Genomic DNA, 14,950 nt, shown 5'->3' on the forward strand with positions numbered 1-14,950 from the left:
GACCTAGAAAGCATGGTCCATGAAGAAAAGTTGAAAACTCTGGGTGGTTAGTCAGGGGCAGGAAGTATAGGAGCCTTCAAATATGTAAAAGATTGCTGCAAAGATGTAAGGAATAAACTGTTCTCCATTTCCAAAGGAAATAAGAGAGAAATAATGAGCTTAAATAACAGGTAGGAAGATATAGAACAAACACCAGGAAAAAAATTGCTAACTCTAAATTCTGGAATATATTGCCTGGAAATGCTGAGAATTCTCTCCATCATTAGAGATTTTTACAAATAGGGCAGACAATTACTTGTCAGGGAGAATTTAGATATAGTTGATCTCATTTTGGATTAGGGGAATGGATCAGATGGCCTCCTAAGAGTTCTTTCATCTGAATTTTCTGATAGTGAACTGGTTTGGTTAACTGCTGAGTGAAAGAAAGCCTTGTGGAAGGATTTTTTTCATAGGTCCTAGTCCCATTTCATTCTTGAGAACAGTGCAGAGGACTTAATGAAAATTTAGGTGAAAGACAAACTTGTCTTTTACCACTAAAGTTGGTATTTCTGTCACATCAAATGTGTGTGTGTAATGATAAAACATTGCTGTTGGTTGCGTGTCTATTGTAAACATACCAGACTATGGCACTTTTGATATTATCTTGGAGAAGTCCATAGACTGAGATGGCAGGCACCCTAAAGTGCATTCGTTGAGAATTATGTTTGAGTGGTTTGAACTCAGGAGCTCTATCATAGTTCTTCTGGATATAAAGATTTACTGCACATATTTAATACGACACATATGAGAGTAAAATTTATATGGTCTATTCAATAATAGATACTTGTAATCCCATTGGTTTTAAAATAATATTTCAGTATTCAAATGGTTCCATCCAGATAGCACCATGAGATGTTACAAAGTCATGTGAGTTCAGGTAGGATTTGTAATTTATCTTGAAAGTGTGGTGAAAGACCTCATCTAAAGATGATCACTCATAAGGCATGCATTATTGTTACAGTGGCATGAGTGTCTTATGTTTGCAGATATAACTAACAAACTTACTTAAGTGATATAGATATTTCAGTGACCGTAGTGTTAAAAGATGCTCTTATGTACAAAAAACCTCTTCAAGTAACTGTCAGCTTTTTTAAACATTAAGCTCTTCAGCATAGGTACTGGTCACTACAGTGTATTTGTACTGTGAAACAGAATCATAAAGTCACCATTGTAACAGACATCTGAAGAACATCTAGTCCATCTCTCACTTGAAGCAGTGGGACTGTTTGCAAAACGAGATAGGCTCAACCACTGCTGTGTTTAACCAAGTCTTGAAAACCTTGGTGGATTGAGATTCCACGGTCTCTCTGTCCAGGACTACTTCCTAATGAAAAAGTATTTATTTTTCATCTGCTAAGAATCTCCAGAGTTGCAACTCTAAACCATTTCCCTTTGTTTTACCATGCAGCACTACTGAGAGAAGCTTGATTCCACCACCTTTTAACTTATCTTCAAGTAGCTGCAGAGCTTTCTGAAAGTGTTTCATAAAAAAGATTCTTTATTTTGCTTGCCTGAAATCATGAAAGATACTACATATGGCCACACACGTGACTTATGCAGAATGACTTAATTTAGGTCAACCTTGTCAGGCCACTAAAAAAGAAAAATAAATGGCAAGTGAGCTAATTTTGAACTCAAAGATGCAGATTGATACCTCAGTTAGCAGCTATAGCCTTGTCATTGGAGTCTGTAAGAAACTCAGTAAAGCAAAATATTCTTACAAAGAAATTATACACCATGAGTTGATGTGGCTCTGCCCATTGAAAGATCCTTCTTCCCTTTTCTTTAGAGTGTGTCCACAAAAGAAATTGTGTGCTACAGCTCCAGGAGGGGCCAAGTAGAACCTGCTGCATTTCTGGAGCACAAGGTCTAGCTAAAATGAGTCCCTGTTACTCTACCTCCCTCCTTTTTTCTGAGTGCTTTACAGTCCCTGGTGTAATATATGCACCTGACACAGCAGCTCCTTCCTGGATGCTGTAGGTCTCAGACTCAGAAGCTCATACCATCCCAAGTCCTTCTCCTCTAACATATTTAGCTTGTGTGCTCTCATTCTCTGTCAACTCCCAGGATGCTCTGGTCTCTCTACAGATGTTAGCTATTGTCTCCAGCTTTCTTCAGCTAGGAATGAGACTCTTCGGTCTCTTTTATTCTGCCTATTGCTAATTAGAAGTGGTGGCCCTTGCCTATTTGAAAGAAAACCATGAATAAAAATCATCAAGGGGGGAATGCTGTATAAATGTTTACAGAAGGCATTCTAAAACATAAATTAGCTATGGGTTTTAAGTGTATCACATCAAGCTGTGACCACCAAGGAAAAAAGGCATAGCCATAATTTTACTAAGTACAATAGCTTGTATTAATAATTATAAAATCTCATACAAAGTTAGGTGTCTTGTAGGTTGTTGCCCTGGTTTAGAAATACATGTCTGCTTAATGATGATTATAGCGTCACACACTGTAATTTGGAACTGCAGGTTTCAGCAACATAATCAGGTATTTGGGATAATACAGAATTTGGACCCATCAGATGGCATAACATTTGCAATTTTTTGCACATTTTTGAGTTACACGTTTTGTAGATAAGGCACAGTTTACAGCTGCATGAAATATCACTGTATGCAGTTATGAAATGGTGAACATAATTGTTCCCAGATGATCATATGGCATCTTAAGAAAAAAAGGTTTGTGTATATTTGATGGGGAGAGAGTGGGAAATAAGCAAATGATGGAAATGAAGAAAGTAAAGTTTTATGTGTTTGCTGTAAGCAGGCACTGAGGAAGAAAGTGCTGCTCTTTTTGCAGCTTTCTCTGAATGAGGTAAAAATGCAGTCTTTAAGAATGCTTGTTATTATCTGCCTGCACGTTCTTGGTAGTAGATCATGAAATAATTTGTGTTTAATATGCCCAGAGAAGGTTCTGAAAAATAAGTCATGTTATAGGCAGGATCCTGGGCTGTGACCTCAGAGCCTAGTCAATTCTTCCAGCCCTGTTGAAAACATTTCCGTGTGGTTGCACTGACAACTTTAGCATAAACCAGAATTCTTTGATCTTTGTTAATTTATGCAGTCAAGTGAGTGAAGGTTGCTGCACTTTTGTAAATATTTAAAAAGAAATACAGTTAAGACTGAAAATTGGACTTAAAACCAAGCTAATAACCTGGCTGCATTCCTAGGTACTGCCGTGAGAGATTGGGTTCAGAGGCAAGTGTTAGGACACATCTCAGTTTTTCTGAACCTTTCTCATTCTCTCTTTGATGAACTAGGATTTAGAATCTGGCCTTTGACGAGTGTTCAGAAGAGCAGTCTTTGAAAGTCCTTATCATTGACATGGATTGATGGCTAATCGTGGATGGTTCTAACCTGGAAAGTTGCATGACTCATAAAGCCATTTAAAAAATACCTTTTTTTTCTTCCATTTAGCAATTGAGATTTACTAAAACAGCAATTTCTTCAGTGGCTTGAGTCTATCAGGCAATAACTAAACTGAAAAAGTGGATATATGAAAACATTTCCTGGTGAAGCATTCTAACTTACTTTCATATTCCGGTTAATTTGCTGCAGATGGGTAGGTTTGACATTGTTACCCGTGATTTGTTCTGTTTCGCGAAGCAGACAGCTTGGATTTAGAGATACTGTCAAGTATTATTAACAAGACCCAGACTGCTCTATACTATTGAATTTTAATGGATTTGCAAAGATAGGAATGTAAGAAAGTATGAATATACATATAAAGATGTATTTTTTCTTTTCTGGAGGCAAGAAGCTGTAGAAACATTGTGTCAGCGTATGCATTACAGTAAAGGCTCTTGCTGTTTCTGATTCCAATTCTGGTTCTCGTAAAAACATACAGCTTAAGTGACAGTAATATGTTGGCTGGCCTGGCTTCTTGGGGTGATTTCATTCCCCTAATTATGACTCTGCCACATGTGGCTTTGACATAACATTCAGCTGTATATCTTTAGAGTAAACAGGGGGCATTAGGGTCTCTCCACCTTCATCACTGTAACACAGAAACCTACTGGAAGGTTTATGACTGTCTTTCATTTGTTTCAGGGGACTGTCCAAAACAGAAATTGTAATAGAGAAGGAGGAAATGCAGCATCAAAAATGGCTGAATCTGCACTCAGACTGGAAGAATAAAAATGCATCCACTTTACATGCTCTTCTAGTGAATGGGTAAGTAATAGGTAAATGAGATTGATTTCACTGCTGTGGGTAATCAGTTATCAGTGGAGGATGACAAGCTCTTCTTTTTCCCCCAAGGTATCTGTGTATAAATCCCCGCACATAATTATGTGAGTTGTTAAGATTACTCTCTATAACAATTTTAGTATCTACTACAACTGTAGACTCTTCTGAGTCTACTTTGTGAATCCTAAAGGGCCTATTCTGCTAGACTAACAACATTTGAGTGACATAAAGGTGATGCCCTTGAAGAACCTGGACTAGAGAGTTTCATTAAATCCCTGCTGACCAAGAAATTACAGTAAATACTGGAATTTCTTCCAGTAAGCAAAGCCTGCAGCAATATCTTACCCATGTAGTCTGGATTCACACACTGGGAATGACCACAGCTTTTTCAGGAGAAGTTATATCTACTTACAGTAGGTTTCCTTAGCAACCCCTCTGACTTCAGTGGTATATTCCTTTTAATTAACTTGACTAAACAGGTAGTTGGTAGTTGGTAATGAGAAGCCAGGATCTCACGATTGAGACTGAAGAGCCAATGAACTTAACATCCCAGATAAAATGGGGAGGGTCACCTAATCCCCATCTGCAACTGCATTCTTCAGAAAGCAGATTCATCATTTCCCTATTCTCTTTCAAATGCCTAGGAGATTTCAGAACATCCTTCTTCCATAGACAATACTTCTGTTTCATGAGAAAAGACTGTCTTGGCTAAATGCAGAGGTACAACATGTGTGAAGACACAAATGTGAGGAATACACCTACTTTCGGTTTGCTTGGCTCCATTATTTTCTGTAGTGAAACTTTTCTGTAATGGCAAAATACTAAAAAGATTGTGTCTGCAAGTGCCTGCTTTTGCTTCCCTACATCTCAGCTTTGTACTTATTCTGTTTTACGTTAGTATTTTCCCCATTCATTTAAATTCTTTTTTATTTCTTTATCTAGAAGGCAGCCATTACAGGATGGTGCCTGATACTTGAAAATCTTCTTTTTAACTCCTTTCCTTTCTCACTGTCTCTTTCCACTAGCCTAATGGTATCTAAATGCTTTTCTCTAGGGTAATACAAGAAAAAACACCTTGACAAATGCAAAGGCAGGTCCACCGTCATAGTCCATTCAGTCACCAAAGTACAAAGCAGAAATTTCAAGGTACCTTGCCGTGCTTGAGGGTGGTCTGCTAGGAAGCACGTGTGACGGGATGGATTTGGAGCCTCTGAGTTACAGTATCTAGTAGCAGAAGATCTAGTTTCACCCGAAGTACAAGTTAAAGGAATAAAAAACATCAGTAATGAGGATTATTGATAAAGCTATTAAGAGAGATTAAAGTAGTATGTAGGAATGTAGCATGTTCCAGTGTCCTTGAAACGGGTATCACTAAGTGAGAAGCTTACCGAGTTCTACGAATCAAAGCTAAGGCCTTGCATGAAAAGTGAGGCTGTTTTTGGTTTGCCTGCATCAGGCATCCTGCCTAGATGTCTCTCACGGGCTATGCATACGCTGCCTGTCAGGTGCACCCCATACTGATCTCCTCATCATCCCACTTGAGGAGCTGTGGGCCTGCCTCACTTCTCATGTCCCTGGCTTGCTTTCTAGTATAAAGCAGGTTGCACAGGGGACAATATGTGTTTAGTCTCTTCCCAGCATGAAGCCAAGACAAACCCAGGAGCTGCAGTTCAGGTATATTTGTCTGGATCAACTCCAGCATGTAAAATATCTGTGCTGCAGAGTATGTTGTATGTTTATAGGAGCTGTCAGGCTGCTGGGAACTTCAGCAAGAACTAACAAATGCACCACTGGTTTCATAATGTTTTGGTAAGGGGGAATGGCATAGTGAAGGCTATGCATACATATGAGATTGAAGTTTTCTCTTTTAGAGCTGGCTATTTGATAAGTCAAAAAAATGAGTATGAAACATGAATATATATTATAGCCTGCATATTTTTTATGGGGTGCAAATGCTCCTTGAAATTGTGCGCAGATTTTTCTTCCCTGGAATTGGTTGTCAAGCTCTAGAAACAGAATTTTATGATCTGCGTTTTCAGGAACAGAAAGTAGACTGATTTGCACAGCATATGACTGGGGCATGTGCAATGTAAGGGGCAGAGGTCTGGTCAAATCACAGATTCAGGCTCATCTGGTGAGCTTTTGGCACTCTTCTTGTGCCCACATTAGTACCTATGACTTAAAATCAAATGCAGCCCTTTATAGGTGGTTGCAATTTTAAAGATACTGCCTACCTACTGAGATTAGAGCCTTCAATGAATTACCTGGGGAACAGCTAATGAGAGTATCCAGTCTAAGTAGCTCTGCATCTGCCTCAGAAAAACACGTATACGATAGGAATGGAAGTGGTGGAAACTAAAAGGCAGTCAACTGTTTGAGCAATAACGCTCACTGTTTTACAAGGATCTCCCTTCCTTTGATGAAGAATCCCTTCTTTCCTCTGTCCTCTCTCTCCTCTGAAAGAAGTCTTAACAGCAATGACCGTTTTTGCTGTTGTAATACTTACTTTTGCAAAATTCCTGATCTTTTCTCAAACTGCCTGAATGTTTAGGGCATGAAAGATCATCTGTTATCAAAGGTATTTCAGAGAATTATATCCTTCGGCTGTAAGGAAGAGGAGAAGGGCAATCCCTTGTGCTTTCAGGTGCCGTAAGTTAAGACTCGACAGACTGTACATCGCAGCTGAGCTCAGAGCTGGGTCAGTGCCCAGAGAGCAAGGTAGTCTGCAAAACATGTAGCACCCACTCACAGAATGCATTGTAAATCTGAACTAATACTTTGCATTACCTCCAGAAGATGCTGGAAACCACAGATGATCTGGCGTAAGAAGCTCTTTGTGTTTCTTTTTACAGTTTGTGTATAGTTTTTCACAGCTGGTTCACAACATTGAGTACAAGACCTGTGCTGATGTTCAAATTGCCAAAAATTACATCCATTGAGATTTCCACTGTGTTTTTGTTTTAATATTTAGGCAGGTGTGTCGAAGCAGAAGCAAAGTGGCTCTCTTCTGCACAAAAGCAGGTAAGAGACAAGTGCTTATAATATAAAGACGTTTTCCAAGATGTGCTGAATTACTTTAACAAATGCAAATGTTTAGTGTGGATTCATTCTCAAATTTGAGTAGACTTCTGCGACATCCAGCTTTGCATTGGTTCCCCCCCACCCTACTCTATTCAGTTTCATCAGCTTTTCTTCTTCTTTGACTACAAGGCTATGTACTGCAGTCCTGCTCCCTCAGAATGAATTTTGTCAGCAGTCAGGTTCCAAAAATAACTCTGATAAAACTTCCTGCACTGCCTGGGAGCTGAAGCTGTGATCTGTTTAGTGTGAAGCTCAAGGGGACAGAAGAATCTGAAGCAGAAAACCAGACACAGCAGATTGTGCAAGTTTAAATGGTTTAGAAATGCAGAGATTCTTCATCTTCAGTGAAATCCTGTCCTACAGACAAGGACAGCTTTGTTGAAGAACACTTAAATTATGAATTAGCTTGACACAGGGAAAATTAATCACAAAGCATGACCTCAATTTGGGAAACTAATCAAAACATGTACTGCTTTGATCAGAAAAAGCCCCAGCCCTTATATGAGCCTGTCAAAGGTGTTTACTTCTGACATATGTTGCTTTAAGTACATTTAAAACCCATTGCCCTCTGAAGTTAAGTGAACACAGTAAGAGTTACAGGTTACAAATAACCATTGCTCCAATTTATGTCTTCACTACTAAGTTCCTGCGGATATGTGCAGTGGCAGCATATCCTCCCTTGGGAGGCTGATTGCAGAAACGGGTGGTGTTCTTTTGATCTCTAAATTAGACCTAGTATAAAAAGGATAAATAATGTCTGCCATCTTACAAATCCAGAATAGAAAGTGAAACGGACGTGGAGGGCTATTTCAGAAAAGTAACTGTCTGGCAGATGGGAATCTGGTATCATTTCCAGTAGAAGTGGTTTATAGAGTAGGATGAACAGAATACTGGAATGTCTTCAATTTTTCAAATCTCCTCCCTTAGTAATGTCCATAGGCCAAGCAAGACTGCTGCCATGTAGCTGAGTAAACAGTGTAACATTCACCTGGCACCTGGGTTTAGAAAAGCCTTATTTCTTGCTGAGCAGATTTTCCAGAATCAGTTCTCATGGATAGCCCAGACATGTTGCTAGCTGACAGAATGACAAGGACATAAACCCAGGACACCTTCCTAAGAGCCGCCTAGTAACCCCTGACAGAAAGGAAGTCAGGATCTCAAGCTTAGCTTGGTTAGTATTTCAGGCCGAGCTGGTCAAATTAGTATCAGGAGAGAAAATGCTTTGATATAAAGGAAGGATAAAAATGGTTCAGTGTGTTTGATAGAAAGCTAGACAGGGACTTTCCACAAGGGCATGTGGTGATAGGACAAGGGGGAATGGCTTTAAACTGTCAGAGGGTAGATTTAAATTAGACATTAGGAAGAAATTCTTCCCTGTGAGGGTGCTGAGGCCCTGGCACAGAGTGTCCAGAGAAGCTGTGGCTGCCCCATCCCTGGCAGTGTTCAAGGCCAGGTTGGACACAGGGGCTTGGAGCAACCTGGTCTGGTGGAAGGTGTCCCTGCTCATGGCAACAGGGTTGGAACTGGATGAATTCGAAGGTCTCGTCCAACCCAAACCGCTCTGTGATTCTATGATATTATTGTGTGGTTGTTCATGGTTTAATGTTCTCTGTTATTCAGTGTAATTTCATGACAATATAATTCTCTCCACATTTCCCTTGTAGAAGGTCTTGTAAATGCTGCCTTTGTGGTTACAATGGTAACTTTGTGGTAACTCCCTTCTGCATCTGTTCCTCACCAGACTGTGGCCGTCGCCCAGCTGCTCGCATGAGCAAGAGGATCCTCGGTGGTAGGACCAGTCGCCCAGGCCGATGGCCATGGCAGTGCTCCCTGCAGAGTGAGCCAAGCGGACACATATGTGGCTGTGTTTTGATTGCAAAAAGATGGGTCTTGACAGTAGCACACTGCTTTGAAGGGTGAGAGGGCTATGAGAGCTTTACTGTTCATATAAATCTGCACCTGTGAATTACCAAGTCCTTCCTCCTCTACCAAACACACTGGGGGTACATAGTGACCTTTGCAGAATGGCAAATCAGGCAAATCACAGAGGCCTGGTTTTAGGAGATTAAAAGAGGAAAGTAAATGCTATACACCAGCATCAGCTTAAGTTTTCATGTGCTTTATTATTCATTGCTGGCATCTCTACTAATGAAAGCTAAATGAAAATGCCCTGACTTTCAGCAGAAATGAGGAACAAAATGTTAATCCTATAGATCTCATACAACTGCCATAGATTAAGAAAGTAATTCTGGACACCAGCATAGAAATTACGCTGGAAAAGTGCTGTGGCCATTAGTAAGAATAGAAACTAAGTATTTACTTAGTCATTGCCTTTTCTAATTATAGAGACTCCACTCCTTTATTAGGGGTGCTGTCATCAAAAAGTCAGTATTAACTACTACTCAGTGCCTTCTGGTATCTGAGGCCCTGTGGTGGAAGGACAGTCTGAAGTGCAGAGGAAGATTACATGTCTTAGGAATTTTCGTGGTCATTGACACCTTTTTGGTGCTAACAAACTTTTCTTTTTAACCAGCTACAGATTTTGGGGGTAAGTTTATTACCTCCTTTCTTTTGTCTTGTACGCAAGTTTTTTAATTGGGTTTCTAAAGATAACTGAAATGTGTACTTTCTGCTGTAGTTAGCAAGTACTTCTCTGCTAGGTGGTTGTCATCAGTGCTTTAAACTGGTACTTGCCCACTGGAAATTATTTTAGACTACATTAAACACCTTTCTTCCTCTTCAAGCCAGTAGAAATTCTGTGGTAAGCGAGTATCTCTTGACTGATATTTCTTTAAAACATTAGTCATCCCCTTTTCAGTAATAATTTTGATTCTGTCTTTTTGTTTCTGAAACACTGAGTTCTTTGGTATTTGATACCCCTCATTTAGGGGTAATCACATACTATCTATGTGAGCTCGGAGTGTTGCATGTTAAAGGTCTCTTCCACATTTGTGTTCCAAATGCCTTAAAGTACCAAGATGTTGTGGTTTAATAATTCATTGAGGAGTTCTTTGAACTTTTTTCTCTTCTGCCTCTCCAAATAAATTTGAGGCTATGTTCCCAGTGGCCTGAAATCTTTAAGTTCTGCATTTGTATAGCTTGATACTGCAACAGCAAGATCATTCTTGATGTCATAAAGCTTTCTGGATATAAAGTACTTAAATATTTACCAAACCAACCAGGTAAGCCAACAGTTAAAACTGAATTTAAAGTGCTCCACTACTTCAGACAAAATGCTTCATTTTCTGAAGCATGTTATGAAGTTCTTGTGAGGTTTGGGATACAAAGTATGAGAAGCATGTAACTATAATACAGCAGAAAGTATTAATGCAAATAGTCATAAGTACTTGTAGAGGGCATAAATGGAAAGGGCTACATTAAACATCGTGTCCTTTGCTAGTTTATTAGTACAGTCCCCAGAGTTTTGACAAGATTGACTTAAAATGCATTACACTGAAGCATCCAAGACATTAAGGTCTTTTACTTGACTGTAGGACAATACCTTCTAGCTGTGACTGCTCATTGCTCTGAGCAGTGCTTCTTTTACAGTGTTCATAAACTATATTCACAGTAGCATATGAATATTCTTAATCTTGGAACTTTATGGAAAAACTCACAAAGTGATCATGATGGTGAAATGATCATTACAGTCTGAAATTTTCAGGCAAGTCTTAAGCAGCCAAATCTCTTACAAATTATCTAAATTACATCCCGCTGAGTACTGTGAAAAAGCTAAAATTTTGCATGCTTGGATTTACACTGCTTTGATGAAGCTTTGATCTTGTCAAAGGTGCTTAGTTACCTGGAACTGTCTTTCATCGGGTGTGAAAAATGCTGACTTTTTGGGGGGGTTTTAGAATCACAGACTAATTAGGAACCTGTGACTTATCCTGTGACCAGTTACGCTCAAGAGATTACCCCCCCAAAGCCTTTCATAAAGTCTACGTTTTTCTTGTGTATCAAAACAGACACTTGTTCAGACTTCCCACTTGTATCATACACATAATTTTTTGGTGACCTTGTATGTTTAGAAAAAAGTCTTAAGAGTTGTAAGAGTCAAAGCAGCCGTCGATTTAAGGCAGAGGAAGTATGTTTGGCACAGACCGAATGCTCAATAAATAAGGGACTTTTCCCATGGCTATCCTAAAAGAAATTTTTGTAATATTGTTGCTTCTTTGAGGCTCCTTTGGGATTCCAGCGAGACTCACAGCTGTCAGCAGGTCACTGCTGAACAATGTTGTCACCCCAGAGAAACTTGTACATGCCCACCAGTGAGCATGGGAGCACCTAAGACTTGGGCAGGCTCCAAGGGATGATTTTGAAAGCCTTTGCCATGTAATACACCCAACTAATTGGTGGTTACATGTCTTCTGAAGGTATGAGCTTTAATTTGCTTGGTAACAGACAGGAAGGAAATGGAAAGCATTGCCTTTTGTTGCTTGGATTTTAGCTGTAAGTGATGATGCCTAAGATTTTGTTTTTTCTTGTAGCATTTTATGTATAATTGTTTACAAAATGCCATCTGCACAATGTCAGGTAGAAAAAATTCTTGGGTATTTTAAAGAATGCTCATTTGTTTGAAATTCCCCATGTTTGGGTTTTGGTTTTTTTTTTTCCCCAAAGGAGAGAAAATGCAGCTGTTTGGAAAGTAGTGTTTGGGATTAGCAATCTTGATCACCCATCAGTCTTCATGCAGACCCGACTAGTGAAGGCCATTATCCTCCATCCACGCTACAATAGAGCAGTGGTAGATTATGATATCAGCATTGTGGAACTAGATGAGGACATCAACGAGACAAGCTATGTAAGACCTGTCTGCTTGCCCAGCAAGGACCAGCTGGTTCAGCCAGATACCTACTGCTACATCACAGGCTGGGGACACATGGGCAACAAAAGTAAGAATGATGAATATTTCTGGGACTCTTGGAAAAACGTGTTAATCTTCTACTGAGTTAATCAAATAAGTGATCCCATTAGGAAGCTTTATCCATTTATACTATTACTGGGCCTTATTAAATACTAGGGAACTGTAACTACTCATGAAGGGATCTAGCTGCGACTAGAGCCTAACTTTTTCACATCAGTAGCCTGAAGTTATGCTCTTTAATCCTTACTTAGACAAGTGGATTGATTTTAAAAAACACTGAGGGTCTAGAAACTCCTATCAAGAAAGTCACCTGAATTGGTTATTTTACTGGTTTACGTTGTATTCAGAACTGTAGTGAGAAGGTATGAGATATTCAGGAGGTGGGAGGCCATTCTCAGTGCAGTGAAAATGGAAGGCACTGGAAACACTGGAATACAGACTGGATGAACACCTTCTTGTATCGACAGGCATAATCACAAGTGCTGCTTTTGTCTCTCCAAACAGAACATCAGTTTGTTTTCTTGTTCTGTGGCCACTGCATTTCCTGGTTTCCATGATAAGAACAGATGCGTTATCACGGAGTCACAGAATGGTCTGGGTTGGAAGGGACCTTAAAGATCACCCAGTTCCAACCCCCCTGCCAAGGGCAGGCACACCTTCCACTAGAGCAGGTTGCTCATTTAGACAAAATGTTTCTGCATGCATCACGTGTAAATGATCCTGGCCGCAGCCCTATTAATGCTCTAGCCATTATGTTTCTCCCTTCACCACCTTCACCTTCTAGTTACCATTATAGTAACTAGAAGGGAAGGCTGTTGTTCTGTACATGGGAGAAGGAAATTTTCCTTTCAGAATTGCTTCAGGTGGGATTTCACCTCAAGTGGCCAGGCCAGACATGGCAAAAATTAAATTGCACATGTGCGGGATAGGCTGTTTACTCACAGTTCTACCCATCTAAAAGTAGATGGCTACACAGCATTTAGTACTGCATACCCAAAGTGGAACAATTTTCCTTAGAATTTGAGCATTGTCAACTGTTTACACCAGGAAGAAGTCCTTTATTGTCTCCTGAATACCCTAAAATAGTATCAATAACCTTTAAGTCAAATTTACCCAAACATAACTCAAATATCTCAAAGATCCACCATAACTAAGTATTTGTGTGTTTGTGTGGGTATAGTTTAATGCTTAATTCTGTTTTCCAGTGCCTTTCAAGCTTCAAGAAGGAGAGGTTCGCATCATTTCCTTAGAACAATGCCAGTCATACTTTGACATGAAAACTATCACCAGCAGGATGCTGTGTGCTGGCTACGAGTCTGGCACTGTGGACTCTTGCATGGTAGGAGAAACTTGAAGCCAAAAAATTGTTTTTAGAAATCAAAGAACTGTGAAGTTTACTAGGTACAGCATGTGTTAGCTACTACAGGAATGACAGCCACCTATTAACAGATTTTAACCCAACTTTCATTATTATTGGTGTAGTAGTCAACTTCGATTTATGATGAAATGCTGCTTGAAGACTCTTGAAGGTTTATCTGTGTTCCTTAACTATTATACTATTTTTTTAAATTTCATTTATTTATTTTAATGAACCTTTTGCAGGTAATTTTTTGTACACATAGAACAGGGAATAAATACTGGTATCTCTGTGTGCTGCTGGTAACACACAGAATCATAGAATCATAGAATAATTAGGGTTGGAAAGGACCAGATCATCTAATTCCAACTCCCCTGCTATAGGCGGGGATGCCTCACATCCGACCATATTGCCCAAGACTCTGTCCAGCAGAGCAGCCAGTTTTTTCAGCTGAGGTACTTACTAAAGGCAAATCGCTGTAGGAACTGAGACAGCTTTAACCATGACTGCTGGCCACGTGTAGCCTCTGTAGACTTTATTTTTCTTTCATGTTGCAGGGTGACAGCGGAGGACCACTTGTGTGTGAGCAACCTGCGGGGCGCTGGACTTTGTTTGGTTTAACATCTTGGGGCTCTGTCTGCTTTTCCAAAGTTTTGGGACCTGGAGTTTACAGTAATGTGTCACATTTTATTGAGTGGATTGAAAGACAAATATACATCCACACCTTTCTGCTAAACTAACTCCAGATGGTAAGAATTGTGCTGACAGACGAAAGAAAAACAGGAATCAGCACTTCAACATTGAAGATCTTGCAGTCTAGAAACTCATGAAACAGAGTTTCAAGCTCTGTCTATTCCTGTTGTGGAACTACGGGATACACAGTGTATGTTAATGGTAAACTCTCTGCTGGTGAATATACTCTGGGGTAGAATTAATAATCCTTTTGACTTCTCTTTTAACTGTGCTGTGGTGCTATTCCAAACACAGCAAAAGGCTTAAGAGAAAAGAATCAGCCACTTTCTGCCTTTCAGCTATCCAAACTAAGCAGTAGCACAGACTAGAAAAATACCTTTTTAAATAACCTATTTTAATACTATTATGGTAGTAGCATATGCATTTTCACTCGCTTGTCATGACGAATGAACTCTGTGCATTCAGATGGAACACTTATTCACAAGGGCCACACCGGGCATGGCCATGCCACAGGCTGGAGGGTGTGGAAGAGGTTGAGAAGCTTGTGCATCCATGTGGCACAGGCACATCAAGGTACATGTGCCAGTCTCCACAGGTGCGTAGCTGTGTTTTCCTGGTGTGCCTGAGCTAAGGCATTCTGTCCCTCAGGGCAGCTACCATACACAGGCATAACCCTGCACCATCCTGATGCACAGCTGCTGTTCCCAGAGCCAGTTCGGACAT

At 39.9% G+C, this 14,950-nt stretch overlaps 1 protein-coding gene across 1 annotated transcript in view; it reads left to right on the top strand.

Moving 5' to 3' along the window:
- The window catches only part of CORIN (corin, serine peptidase), a gene marked incomplete at its 5' end in the record, with an annotated part of 109,747 nt that extends 95,473 nt beyond the window's left edge, over positions 1-14,274 (top strand). Inside the window, 6 exons of the mRNA XM_010019355.1 lie at positions 4,092-4,214; positions 7,201-7,250; positions 9,052-9,226; positions 11,934-12,205; positions 13,383-13,516; positions 14,092-14,274. Coding sequence (XP_010017657.1) covers positions 4,092-4,214; positions 7,201-7,250; positions 9,052-9,226; positions 11,934-12,205; positions 13,383-13,516; positions 14,092-14,274 — 937 coding nt within the window. The remainder of the gene's footprint in view (positions 1-4,091; positions 4,215-7,200; positions 7,251-9,051; positions 9,227-11,933; positions 12,206-13,382; positions 13,517-14,091) is intronic.
- Between the last annotated feature and the right edge of the window lie 676 nt (positions 14,275-14,950).

This window comes from Nestor notabilis, unplaced genomic scaffold, assembly GCF_000696875.1.
Source record: "Nestor notabilis isolate BGI_N333 unplaced genomic scaffold, ASM69687v1 scaffold1248, whole genome shotgun sequence".
Classification (NCBI taxonomy): Eukaryota; Metazoa; Chordata; class Aves; order Psittaciformes; family Psittacidae; genus Nestor; species Nestor notabilis.